Source organism: Argentina anserina, chromosome 1 (genome assembly GCF_933775445.1).
Source record: "Argentina anserina chromosome 1, drPotAnse1.1, whole genome shotgun sequence".
In the NCBI taxonomy this organism is placed as follows: domain Eukaryota; kingdom Viridiplantae; phylum Streptophyta; class Magnoliopsida; order Rosales; family Rosaceae; genus Argentina; species Argentina anserina.
Genome location: NC_065872.1, coordinates 21,866,192 through 21,880,353, shown reverse-complemented (window position 1 = coordinate 21,880,353; position 14,162 = coordinate 21,866,192). Strand labels below are relative to the sequence as shown.

The following is a 14,162-nucleotide window of genomic DNA, read 5'->3' as shown; positions in this document are numbered from 1 at the left end:
AAAGAAAAGCTGTATGGGAAAAGTGGACCAAATTAGGGAGTTGGGTAGTCTCACTCCCTGGTCTAGGCAGCTCTTTTACTTTGGAAAAGTTCTCTCATGACTATAAGAATCATCCCTCCTTACCACATGAATTCTTGTATAAACAATTAAACATACCTACTTTTTACTGTTTTTTCTTCTGGTAATTTTTTTCCCCTAAAAAGCAAATAGCAACAGATAATATGAAGGCTTCAATATTGTAAAGACTAAAGACTTGAGGAGAAAATAAGACAAAAGTATGTACCTGAAGAACATGATAGACTTTTGATCAGCACCTAGCAGAACTAACAAATTTGATTATCCATGGTGCATTTTCATGTGAATGATTTGAATCAAATTTCCCAACTTCAATATATATATATATATATATATATATATAATCAGAATATAATAAAATAAAGCTATAGCATATATTTACAGGAGTTAAAATGACTTTGTATTAGCAGTTTTTTTTAATCCTAAACTAATTAAAATCTCTCAGTAGATAGCAGAATATCTACACTAAAATTGTCTAAATTCTATAATCTGTATCAGAATTATTATCAGCTTCTTGGTCGTCCCCTTTCTCTTCCATGCTATATTGATTCATTGTAAACCTCCAGCTATCTCCTTCCTCTATCTCCCATTGCTTCTTAAGTTCATAGATAGCTTTAGTTGCTGCAGCAGCAATTGCTGGATTGCTATCTTCTGCCAGTCTCTGCAAGACCATTGATAGACATAAGTTTCTGACATCATTATAAGAAAAAAATTAATGATACTCGTTATCTGACATCATCACTATGGGAAAAAATATTGACAGACCTGCAAGGCTCCCATTCCTGCATTACCCAGAGTCCACATAGATGGAGCTGCAGCCAGAGCATTGGCTAATGCTCGCCTACATGACAGGAAAGAAAATATTAAATAAAAAATAACAGTAATGTCAAAAGGGAGCACAACGCCTAAGATACTCTTAGAACTGTAAAGGAAAGACGGGCTAAGTACTAAGTAGTCCCACTGTACGACTTCCAAGAAGAAACAGATTATAGCATTTTCTTTTGGAACAGCTTCAGCCTTGGGCTGTTGCCCAAGCATGGGTTTGAAGATTAAAGCATATTGTACAGTTGGGATCATGCTATTCTGTTATTTACTTCTCAAAAATAAAGAACAAACCCAAAGCTAATGAGGGAAAAACGTTTGCATTTATCAAGTTGAAGGCCGTGAGTTGACATTGCCAAAAAGGACCCTATAAGATACAAGCACCAATGCTTGAACATCTTACCTAGTACTGACATCAGGGGAACTGGAACACTCTGCCAACAAGGACACACTACTTTTACCATCCATGGCATCAAGATCTATAAGAGCTGCAATTAACAACTCGAGCTGTGCAAGATACAAAAAGAATCGTTAAATAAGCTCAAGCTACTTTTATCATCCACAACCAACCAGATATTAATCACTAAACCAAATCAACAACATAAATACATGGGAATATGAACCTCTTCAGGATCAGTATAGTCAATTCCATCAGCTTCAGAGAGGGCAGATGCCATACTCCAGTAAGCTTCCTGCACAGTATCATTAATGCAAGTATAAATGTTCCAACTCTCAAGCAACAGAATAGGAAACAGGATATGAGATAACCAGTAACAGGTACCTGAACTGCAGTAATTTGATCACTAGATATTACCCCTGGAGGGAAATTAAGAGTAATGCCATTCTTTTCAAGCATTATACGCCCCGATTTATCATTTTCTGACTGAATACCATTTACTCTCTGCAGAGGACTGGATGTCAACGTGTCAGAAATAATTGTATCCAAAGGTAACATTTGACATAAGGAACTTACAAATTGTAAATAACAGATGTCAATTAAGTTAAACAATAACAATTAATGCCATCAATTGTGTGTAGGTTACGGGAACAGCCCGAGGGAGGCAAAAACATATATAGTTGAACAATAACATAAGGAACTTACAAATTGTATGTCTTGTTCAACATCATTTCATGAATATCTTTAACAAACTGTACAACAAATTGAAAAAAGATCACACATAAGCTCATAATGGAAAATCGAAATCAGATCAGTATGAATGGAAAATAATGAAATTAGAGATGAAAACTATAAACATCTTATCTAACAATTGTTAATGACTGCTATAAAAAAAAGGTTCACCTCCAAAGCCATTAGGGCGTCATGCATTGCACGTTGTTTGGCACGGATGTCAGCACGGCGCAGATCAGCCTAATATTAGTCAAAAGACATTTTAGTTCTCTTAGAAGCAAAAGTATGTTTGAAGAGAGAGAGAGAGAGAGAGAGAGAGAGAGAGAGAGAGAGAGAGATTCAAAGCTGGGGTGAAAGCAATTATTTCAAAGACAAAATTCTAGTTAACAGTAATAATATAAAAGAACACTAATTTCAGAGCCTCCCCTTTCTGGTAAAGGAATTGTAATTCTTATCATTCGCATCATCAAAGAACTCTGATGTAAAACAATTATTTACTAGTGTAATTTCTATATTTGATAGTTGATCATTTTATCTCTATGCCCTTCCACATTCTCTCAGATTGATCACTGGCATTCTTCCATGCAGATCACATTATACGTTAGTTGTATACGCATATGTTAGCTCAGTATAAATGATCTGGGAAAAAGAATGAAAGGAAGACGAGAAAGGGAAAGAAGGGAATGGGAGTGCTGATGAAGAGAGACGGAAAGAATCAATACAAGTTTACATCATTCATTAAGTCTACCTAACAAATAAACATTATGAAATGAAGTATCTATTATGTACAGCAGCCCATCCTATAAGAGTTGGGAATACATGTTACCTCTAAGGCTCCGTCACTCCAATGCTTATCGGCAACACTTTTCAACCTAGACTCTGCTTTGTCTTTTAAGATCTGTGGGTAATAGAGAGCTATAAGACATAAACCAAAAATGTCCAGGTAATGGGTGTTTTTTCACCTCCCCAATAAGCTAATAATATTCATACCCTAGCAATATGATGCAGGCGCTCAGCTTTCTTCTTCACCTTACGGTCAATTTTTTCAGTATCCTCTCTTGCCCGAGCTACAAAGTACACAGTTAGAAAACCATATGCACTCCCTTATAAATTATCGAAGCAAAGAGATGAAGCATATCCTACATCCTATGCTCCATCATTATCATAATGGATTTACTTACACCCATTAAATTTAGGGTAATGCCTATAACAAACAAACCATTTTAAAAAGAAGCCCGGAGTTCAGATAATAGAACATATATCAATACATGTATGTACTTTTGCACATATGTAATGGCAGATCAAGTGGCTTGCCAACTTTTAAGAAAATTGGGTCCTCAGATCGATATCAACCATTCAATCATGCGGTGGATGAGACAGCGTCCCTATTATATATTTTTTTATGTTTTTTTGTGCTCATTTAATTAAGCCAATTGATCAAATGAAATGAGTGAACACAGTAGTATTAGCAATCTTGAAACTCTAGGCCAAAAATGAAAGATATTCTCACAATTAATTTACAAAATCTACATAAGTCAACCTAAGTAACTTCATGCAAGTGTGCATTCAAAGAAAAAACCGCTTTCTGAAAGACCCAGTAGAAATTTTTATGACAATGGACAAGAATGTAGAAGAGAATTACCATCAAGCTTAAGAAACTCTGACCCAAGAATAGCAACATCTTGACGCACACGAGCATCCAATCTCAATATGCCACTGGCAAGAAATAGCGAATAATGAGAAGTGTTTTCTGTGCATGTAAAAATCATGAAAACCACACATTACGTGAACATGCCATTACAATTTTCACATTCTGCCATTACAATTTTCACGTTCTTTATCTTTTGTAAACCATACAACCTAACTATTATTATACATAATTACCAGAAAAAAAAGGCTGCGAATTTGGCATAGATGGTGATCAGTTTTGAAATTCCTAAAATTATCAGCATACTTAACCGTGCAGCTTCTTTTCTAAGTGCATAACTTTAAGGGCAAGAACTGACGATATTAAAATTACTGCAACATCATCTTGAAACAGTATATTAGTGAATATTACCGAGACAGCAGGATAATGTCATTCCGAGCCCTTTCGTTTACAAACTTTGCATCATTGAAAACAAATTTACAAGCTTCAGTTAAGCCCCGACCAGAACTAATAGTTCTCTCAGGAAAGACTTGATGTGTATCTTTTTCTCTAGTCTGTGCACTGACATACAAATAGGGTTTGGGTTAGCAAGTTCTTTAAATGTCACTTTGATCCACATTACAAATACTTATTTAGCCAAGAGTTTTTAAGTGCTTCTTTAAGACAAAAATAAAATAAATAATCAAAATAACTTCAAAAGTAATCCGTAAATTGGAGAATACATCACAGTAAAAAAAATTCAACTTGGAAAGCTCTCTATCAGTCTCTTTAACAGCTGCATCATATAACTATTGGAATGTACATGGGAATTTTGCTTATGTACCACTGACATTATGTAAATCCACGCACTATTGTCCAACTTTCAGATATTATTACAACTGCTGACCTTCAAAAACCATAACATCCGAGCTTCAGATAAAGAATACCAAATTGGTCAAGATTTCGATCAATATAATCTTCCAATTATCTCACAGTATCTAGAGCTATGTACATGCTAGTTGAGCAAGTTACTGGCTTTCAGTCACAATTTGCATCTAAAATGTCAAGATCTATAAAAAAGAGCGGCAAATAAAGATAAACCCAAATGTAATCATAATTCACAGCATCCATATTAAATGGGAAATCTCATGAACTACAAGGGGGCAGAACATGCCAACGTTGAAAAAAAAGAGTTGTTAGGCCTGAAAATTGCTTTACAAATAAATGAAAGAATGAAGAAATTCCTCGTGGGAACAACAGTTCACAAAAGAAATTACTACTTTCGAGGTAAAAAAGAAAAACGGCATCATTCTTTAAGATTGTTAATGACTCTTGGCTCTGTGGTTTCTCTTAATGCAACTACAGATAACATACAGAAAGTGAATTTACATATAGTCGCCAAAACAAATGAGCTAGTCTGAAAGTAAGGTCATAGTTAAACTCAAGGTCTTGCAAGATGAAGGATTTGCGAAAGCAATTGAGTCATATGAGTGCATAATGGCGTAAAATAAGAGAAGAAAGGGGGGGGGGGGGGGGAGAGAGAGAGAGAGAGAGAGAGTCAAAATAAATTATGAGTAAGTAAACATCAAACTCTAATTTGATATGAATTCTTGCTTTTTACCTAGTGTTCTCTGCACAATCACCATAAGTCATAATGTCACCTTTCTCTTTGGTATTATGAGTGCCCCTCGAATGGTGTGCGACAATCGATCTCTGAGAGACAGATAAACTAACTGGTTTACTATACATACGCCACAACCCATCATTAGAGTAGTTACTTTTATCTGTCAACAGACATCCATAGTTTAGCTGCCTTAGTTCCACTCCTTGACTCGGACAGTGAAATTTATTCCGTTGCACAGACTTGGCAACGTTATTTGATATTCCATAGGAACAAGTCATCCCAGGACAACTTGGCATCTTGCTTGCAGAAAATGCCATTTTGCGATCACCCCAAGAAGGAAGCAAGTTCTTCCCTGAAAATACGTCAAACTTCAGTGGCCATGGACAAACAAAACAAGCAAGTGTTATACACTGCTAACGTAAACAAAACCACAAGATTTGTTGAAAGGTACATGATTATCACAACCCAAAAGATATTCTAACAGTTGCATGTTCGTTGGTTCTGGAAAGAATGAATTTTGACTTTTGAGATGATCAAAGTGCCTTAAAATCATGGTGGGTATGTTGTCCCCTGTTGAATAATCAGCACCTCTAAACTGAATGGGAAGAATGTGGCATTTGGGCATATCAGCAGATGATCACCAACAACTTGGTATATGCAATTCTATCTTAATCAGCTCAGGAATACAGCAAGGGAGTGAATCTTTTGGCCATGAATGCATCGGATCAAAGTGAATGAAAGGAAAGCAGGTCAGCAAGAAGAAGAAGAGAGCAGGAAATGCAACTAACCTCTTCTGTGAGATAGTGATGACGATGATGATAAGACTGAAATATTCCGAGAGAGAGAGAGAGAGAGAGAGAGAGAGAGAGAGAGAGAGTGCAGCAAGTGAAGGAATCCCCCAAATTTGAAGGCAAAGGAAGAGAAAGAAGACCAGAACCACAAGCACTTGTTGTGGCCCCGCGATGGCCAACACGCTAACTTACAACAACGAGGAATTTTATTTATATAAATTTAAATATTATATATATATATATATATTGAATTTCATTTATATAATGAATTTCACTTCACCCTTGTGTTTTGGTTAAATGACCAGACACATTTTTCACTCGTTGTATTATTATGTGCCAGACGTTATGGATTGGGATTAGCAAGCAACTTCTCGCTGAACGACAGAACAGCCCGTCCATTTTTAGATTACTCACCGGAAAAGGATTGCAGATGAGCTATCCACAATTTTGGCAATATAAAAGATGGCTCACAGCCCTTTAGATTCTCCGATACATCATATACATGTAGGCTAAAGTCACTCTTTCTTCTGAAAAAGAAGAAGGCTAAAGTCACTCTTTACTGGATATCTCATGGTCTTCTGGATACAACATGTTTTAAATCTCATGGTCTTGTTAAATCGCCAGAGACTATCATGGTGTAGTTGGCTGGCTATCCTACAAGGAGGTGATTGTTTTTGGACTATTGATTGTTTAACGCCCCTTATAGTTTTCCAAAACTTCACTACCAGATTGCAAAATTAAAGTTGTTTCATGTGTCCCTGAGGGCCATGCTATTTCAAATTTCTGATCTATGGTTCCAATATTCCCATTTTGCGTTTTGCATGGGTCTATGTTGCTAAGGCCAGGGGTGGCGTGTATCTTATAAGAAACAATACATAAACTTCTGCATGAGCATACAAGTTTCACACATCTGGTGCTTTTTTATTATCTTTGCGAATTCTGTTAAATTGTACAGCACCTTCCGAAGGTTGAACAGAAGACTAAAGAAATTGTGTAACCAACTAGGGGGTGATTCTGGAATACGAAGAAATTGGTTGACCCCGGCATCAACCAACGCCGAATTGAAGAGCAACTCAGCAACCACTCTTAGTGATGGCCTGATGGGACATCTCTTTGGTTTAGTGGTACATCCATACTAAGCAAACCTATGATTGATCGAAATGTTCATTCGATTTTCCGACTAACAAATCTAGGTTTTTTGATAAATTTGCTCATCAATCCTACTGAGTAAACCGACTGGAACCCGGTTGTTTTACAATTCCAACAAACTTCATCTTCTCTCGTATTCTACTTACATCACTCCATCTATTTGCAGACTCGTATATATTGGACGTTAAAAGAGTAAGATGATATTTTTAAATCAGTTAATATAAAGAGAGGCTTACAGCACCCAACATGCGCAACCAAGTTTTCTATCAATGTCCAAAAAAAAGTTTGATAGAAATGCAATATCTCAGAAAACTTTCAACTTTTGCCTCTTGACCCCTGGTCCAGATTGTATGCAAAGCCGCAGAGGCACAATGTTTATTTTTTGATAGTGTCAATTGTCCAATATGTTTAAACGCGCATCATCACAATGTTCATGTTTTAGAAGGCCCAGATTGAAATTGTTAGATGGAAAATTGAGATCCCTATCAACTTGGATGGTTGTTGGTTTTCCCAATGGACCTAGAAAAGTGCCATGATTTCATAACAAGGTCCATAAATTGGCATGGCACTTTTAATTTCATGAAAAGAATGAAGATTTTAGAGTGAAATCAGAGAAAAAAGAATTATTGACGAATTCTATGAATTACAATGGAGAACACTGCAATATATAGCAGGACAGGACTAAAACTAAATCTAAGATCTAACAACTAAAGATTTGCAGTACATCAGCTTTTCCTTAATTTCAAGTGATAGAGAACACATCACAAGAAAAGAGGAATGGTGACCAAGTTGTAAATACATCCCTATACCACTGTGTAAGGGAGGCAGGTACAACCTAATCCCACTCATATAATTCAACAAAGAAGTGTACAAGGTCACGCTTGTTTGTTCCCTGAGCTACTTTTGTAGGCATCTTCAATTAGGAAAAGAACGCACGTTTATTGATTAAAGAAAAAAAAATATGATTGGAAATCCGAAAAAAAAATCGTTTTTTTTTGTATAAGGGCCCTTTTTTTTTCTTCGTAGGCCTCAAATCCCTCAGGGCCGGTCCTGACACTGAACATATGATTGATGGGCCGATCCCGGTAAACATTTCTAACAAGAGAATGCCAAAGCTGTAGACATCCCCGTTTGCGGATACCTCACTTCCCATACCATACTCTACAATTTACACATATCACATATACTTGTAGCTACGATTGTGCATAAATCGAATTCAAAAGCGCTTATTGTTGTAGAATTATATTATACTAAAACATGGGACAATAAATTTAAAGCATATGAGAAGAGTTACGTGGAGCAGCATACCCAACCGATCCTCTAATTCCGATGGAGCTTGATTGATTTCCACTAACACTAGTAGTTGGAACTAAGAGAAATTTTGACAGCCCAAAGTCCGAAACATGTCCAGTCATGTCGCTATCCAAGAGGACGTTGCTTGGCTTGAGATCGCAGTGAACGATCGGTGTCTCACAATGGTTGTGAAGATAATTTAATGCACTAGCAACATCAATAGCAATGCCAACTGCCAAGCCTCTGATTAAGATTTAAACTTTTGGATGATTCTATTACCTCTCCAGTTCCAATAGATGGATGTAACCACTCCTCCAAGCTCCCGTTGTCCATGAACTCATAAACAAGAGCCTTAAAATCATTGCCGCTGAAATCAATGCTCGAACATGCAGTTATTATCTTGACCAAATTTTGATGTCTGATATTTCTCAACACCTCACATTCGGCCATGAAACTCTTAGATGCTCCCTGGTGTAACATGTTAAGTACCTTCACAGCAACAAAGACTCCATCATCGGCAAGAATTCCTTTGTAAACAGACCCAAATGCGCCCACACCAATCAAATTAGCCGGAGAAAAGCTATTGGTAGCTTTTAGGAGTGTAGCATATGAAACTTGCAGAACAGAATTCCCCAAAGTGCTTGATTTAGTTTATTGTCTTTTCTTCTGAAAATGGAAAAGACACAACACCAAAGAAAATCCCAAGAGAGTGAATCCAAATACCAACGAGATAGTATAATTCTCCAAGATAGCCTAACTCCTTTAGACTCCTTAAGCTTACAGGGGGGAAGTTTAAGACTAGCCATACCTCCACAAAGTCTAGCATTTCCAGCAAGTGAAACAACACTTTTAATCTTAAAAACACCACCAGTTGGTACTGCGCCAAGTTTAATTTCGCAAGAAATTGTGGAATAGCACCTGAGAAATTGTTGCGAGAAAGGTCAAGATCTCGAATACCTCTCAAGTCCTGCATAGATGTAGGGATTATCCAGTTGAAGAAGTTGCCTTGCAAGTGTAGGACTTCTAGACTCTGGCAACTACTTAGGCTGCCAGGAAGTTCTCCTGAAAACATATTGTTAGAAATGTCTAGCTGACTTAGAGTAGTCAACTTTCCAATCTCAAAGGGAATAGAACCAGTGAAGCTGTTTGACGACAAGTTGAAAGAAATAGATAAAGAGAGGAGACCAGTAAGTAATTGCTGAGGTACCATATGTAAATCAAATTACATGATATGAGTATAAAACCAAAGATCATATGCATAACAACTAATCGTTAACTTAGTGAATGAGATTAACTTACCATCTTCATGAACGACGACACCATGATCCATTGTGCCTTAATCCGAAGTCGCAAGGTGCTAGGCAAAGTCTTCTGTTAGTCACTACTCTCTGCTTTCTCAATGGACATAAACTTACGCAAATAACTCGTAGTAATAACATGGACGTTTACCATCTATATATAGAGAATCTTTAACCCTTAAGAGTCCTTCCATTAAAAACATCTTGTAAGTTAAGTAATCTTATTTAGATTCATGATTCAATACTGATTTGTAGTCTTACTTCTAGACTTAAATTAGGATTCCTTACCATAATAATATAATACACGAAATCATTAGGAACTAGATTTGATACTATCTTTGTTTCCATGTAGAAATAGATTATGACATTAAACATGATAATCATATAATATGTGATACGTCCAAAATTGATCTAACAATCTCCCACTTGGACAATCACTTCCGGTTTATGAAAATCAAGTTCCTATAATGTCAGAAACTATACTACCTACTGTAGTGCGCGCTAGAAACAATTTAATCAAAAATCCCATCACAACATGGTCACCTTGCAGTTACTTATGCAGAACAAGAAACGAGTTACACTTTAACAAAAATACAGAGTTTCTTTGCTATAACATAAGCTCCTGCAAAATACATATGTCCAAAACCTCAGTATTGAGATATATATATATATATAATGTGTATTAACAAGTATAGAATATATATATACATCAAGTCCTATCGTATGTTCTAAAACTAGAACTTCAAGCAATAAACTAGACAACAATGACTTTATAACTTGCTTGAACCATATCATCATGCTAGACATGATTAAAGTCATCTGATATGCAAGTATATATACAACTGTAACTTATTTGTATAAGTTTTCAGAAACTAATGTAAAGCTGCAACATGACATAACAATTCTGAAATACATCAAGACTTTATTTAAAACAAAGAAAACTGTTATCACAATGATAATTAAAACAAGAACTCGAAACTTGTAAATTTTAGTTTGCTCCTACTGGACTTAGCTCCCACTGACCTCAAGCATCTAAGTTAGGCAAAATGCCTATGCTCTCTATGTGTTTCTTGAACACTTTAACTGGTAATGCTTTTGTGAAATGATCAGCTAGTTGTGAGTTTGTATCTATGCTTAGAACCACTAACTCACCCCTTTTAATCCTCTCCCTAACACTGTAATACATGCTTGGAATTGCTAGATCTCTTATTGTTCTTGCAGAAGTACACAGCTGCCTCATTGTCACAAAAGACTTCCAATTTGTCTTCCACAATGTGACTGAGTATTTGAGTTTGCTGTAGAAAATTTCTTATCCATACCCCTTCACATACTGCTTCATATACTGCTATGTACTCAGCTTGCATGGTTGAGGTTGTGATCAATGCATGCTTCATAGTGTTCCAGGCAATAGCTCCTCCTGCTAGCATGTACACGTATCCACAAGTGGACTTCTTTGAATCAGGGTAATTCCCTGCAAAATCAGAATCTGAAAATCCAATAACCTTCAAATCCTTGACTTGTCTGTAAAGTAGCACGTGATTCTTTGTCTTCTGTAGTTGATACCTCAATACCTTTTTCCCTGCAACCCAGTGTTCATAACCTGGATTAGATTGAAACCTTGATAACATCCCAACTGCAAAAGCTAAGGTTGCGTTTGGTGCAGCTTATCAGCTACTTTTCTTATAAGTTAAGGCGAAGTTGGTGTTTGGTAAACAATCAATAGCTACTTTTCTTATAAGTGAGGACGTTTTGAAGCCATAAGCAAAAGTCAAGAATCCCTTCCTTTTAGAAATAAGTAGAAGTCACCGAAAACACGGAGATACTCGCGAATAAATGAAATTTTCGTAAAGACATTAAGTACCCTCTCAAAGTCGAAGATATTACACGACTACAACTTCTCTTCTTTTTTTTTAGACTTCAGTTCTATCTTTTCCGTTGACTCTCTCTCAATGGGCGACATTGTTCATCCATAGGCCCCTCCAATTTCGCTACCGCCCTTGGCCACCTCGAATTCGATAAGGGGTTGTATTTGATTAATTACATAATTCGCTTTTTCATGTCAGTGAATCTGTTAATTGTTCTTGCTTTCTGGGCGGCTGTGCGTTCTTGTTTCCCAAAGCTCTCTACAATTATGCTTCCCCCGAATGTGATAAGACGAGAAATCCTATAATTTAGGCTAACATTAATTGGGTCTCCGCCTTCTTGATCTTTAAAGCTTTAATTAAGTAAAATTAAAAGATAAATCGGCATGGAATGTGTTTTTAATCAAATCTAACCAGTTTGTGGGTTATAATGCAGATTTGTGAATGCATATTGATATTCACATAGGGATGTTTTGGTTAATAACTTGAATCTGAAATGTTTCCTTTAGATTGGAAGTACAACCAATGGATAAATTGAGTGGTGAAATGGATTGTTCATTTCGCTTTTGTTACAATGGAGTTCATCTTGAGGAAACCTGCAAAATTTTGGGTAGTCTGCATGTTGATCTTGTGGAAACCTGCAAAAGGTTATGTTTGCTGAAGTGGGCAAGAAATTTGTCGATTTTCAATTCATTTGTGATATACCTATCATTTAGATATATGATTCTGCATCTCCTTGTAGATCTTGTTCAACGAACGATAAATTTGACCATTCAGCTTTGTCCATGAATCCATGATTAATCTTTACTGTGTGGAGTGTTTAGACTTGATCGTACTCGACTACTCGTGTGGTCTTTTGGAGACATGTCTCGTCAAATTAAGGAAAAAAATTTAAGTTTTCAGACTCTAATGTATAGCTTCTACATGAGCTAACTGTCCTACTTTGTGTATTACTTATTTGAAATCATCTTGAATACCTCCAAGCATTCCCCATTTCCCAGAGCCTAGATTTTTTGTGCCCAGGTAATCTTGTGAGTCATGCATCAGCTGAGTGAAAGCTTGATCAATTGCTTGATATAATTGGGGCACAAAATGGAGGAGTGTCATTCTCTACAACTTGTTTTGCTCAACCATTTAATCATGAACACCCAAAGTCATACTGATTAAGAAAAATTATATTAGTAAAGAAATAGAAATTATATCTTAAAAAAAAGAGATATTTAAAATCATCTAATGTCCAAATTGGTCATTCTATAAACAAAAGCATAAGTCAGTTTTAATTTACCAAACACTCTGCCCAACTTATGTAATTGAAAATCATTTATAAAAAAGTCAGTTTACCAAACGTTCAGCTACTTAATTTATCAGAAACTTATTCTCATAAATAAGTATAAGTCAACTTATCTTATAAGTTACAGCTGCACCAAACACAGTCTAAGTCAGGTCTTGTGCAAACTTGAGCATACATGAGGCTTCCAACTAATCTTGCATAAGGCTTTGACTTCATGTTCTTCTTCTCAATTTCAGTTTGTGGCTGTTGACCTTTCGTGAGCTTGTCACCTTTAGACATTGGAACTTCTCCTCCAGAGTTCCATACTAAATCTTTTCAGAACTTTAGAAATGTAATTTTCTTGGGACAATCCCAACAGTTTCTGTGTTCTATCTCTTTTAATCTCAATCCCTAGTACATATGATGCTTCACCTAGATCTTTCATGTCAAAATTCTTTGACAGAAAGCTTCTGGTATCTTTTAGCAGTTTTAGATTGCTGCTAGCCAAAAGTATATCATCAACATATAGTACTAATAAAATAAATTGATCTCCAACTGTTTTTAAATAAACACACTCATCAACTAGATTTTCAGTGAAGCCAAAAGAGGAAATCACTGAGTCAAATTTCTTGTACCAATGCCTGGAAGCTTGCTTGAGTCCATAAATTGATTTCTTCAGCTTGCAGACCAAATTCTTATTCCCTGCTTCAATAAATCCTTCTTGTTGTTTCATGTAGATCACTTCATTAAGCTCTCCATTTAAGAAGGCTGTCTTGACATCCATTTGGTGTAGCTCCATATCATAGTGTGCAACTAACGCCATAATAATCCCAACAGAATCTTTACAAGAAACTGGAGAAAAAGTCTCAGTGTAGTCTATGTCTTCTTTCTGCGTAAATCATTTTGCAACTAACCTTGCCTTATGTCTTTCAGTGTTTCCTGTTGCATCTTTCTTGGTTTTGTTAACCCACTTGCAGCCAATTGCCTTTTGACTTGGATCAGCTTCAACTAATTCCCAAACTCCATTTTTATCCATTGACTCAATTTCAGATTGCATAGCTTCTTGCCACTTCTTTGACTCAACACATTCTGTAGCTTGAACAAAATTTGTTGGATCATTGTCTTCTGCACAATCATCTACTACGTCTGCCTCAGTTAGATAACTGACAATGTAAGGACAATTCCCCCCCCCCATTTTGCTTTTCTAGCTCTTTCAGATCTT

General features: G+C 36.3%; 1 protein-coding gene and 1 pseudogene across 3 annotated transcripts; both read right to left on the bottom strand.

Moving 5' to 3' along the window:
* Positions 1–376: 376 nt before the first annotated feature.
* LOC126791822 (senescence-associated protein AAF, chlorolplastic) lies at positions 377–6,168 on the bottom strand. Of its 3 annotated transcripts, none has more exons than XM_050518322.1 (13): positions 6,066–6,168; positions 5,275–5,645; positions 4,086–4,235; positions 3,669–3,742; positions 3,017–3,093; positions 2,853–2,924; positions 2,198–2,266; positions 2,000–2,046; positions 1,679–1,808; positions 1,521–1,589; positions 1,301–1,404; positions 841–916; positions 377–736 (listed from the first exon to the last, which is right to left on the bottom strand). In XM_050518322.1, the coding sequence occupies exons 2-13, from the start codon at positions 5,592–5,594 to the stop codon at positions 551–553; spliced, it is 1,374 nt and encodes a 457-aa protein (XP_050374279.1). In that variant the 5' UTR covers positions 5,595–5,645; positions 6,066–6,168; the 3' UTR covers positions 377–550. The 3 variants fall into 3 exon arrangements, with proteins under 3 accessions (XP_050374279.1, XP_050374287.1, XP_050374272.1); XM_050518330.1 differs by having other exon boundaries at positions 5,275–5,629; positions 6,066–6,100; XM_050518315.1 differs by lacking the exon at positions 6,066–6,168 and adding an exon at positions 5,743–6,030.
* Positions 6,169–8,488: 2,320 nt separating this feature from the next.
* LOC126803965 (probable LRR receptor-like serine/threonine-protein kinase At3g47570) lies at positions 8,489–9,833 on the bottom strand (annotated as a pseudogene).
* Between the last annotated feature and the right edge of the window lie 4,329 nt (positions 9,834–14,162).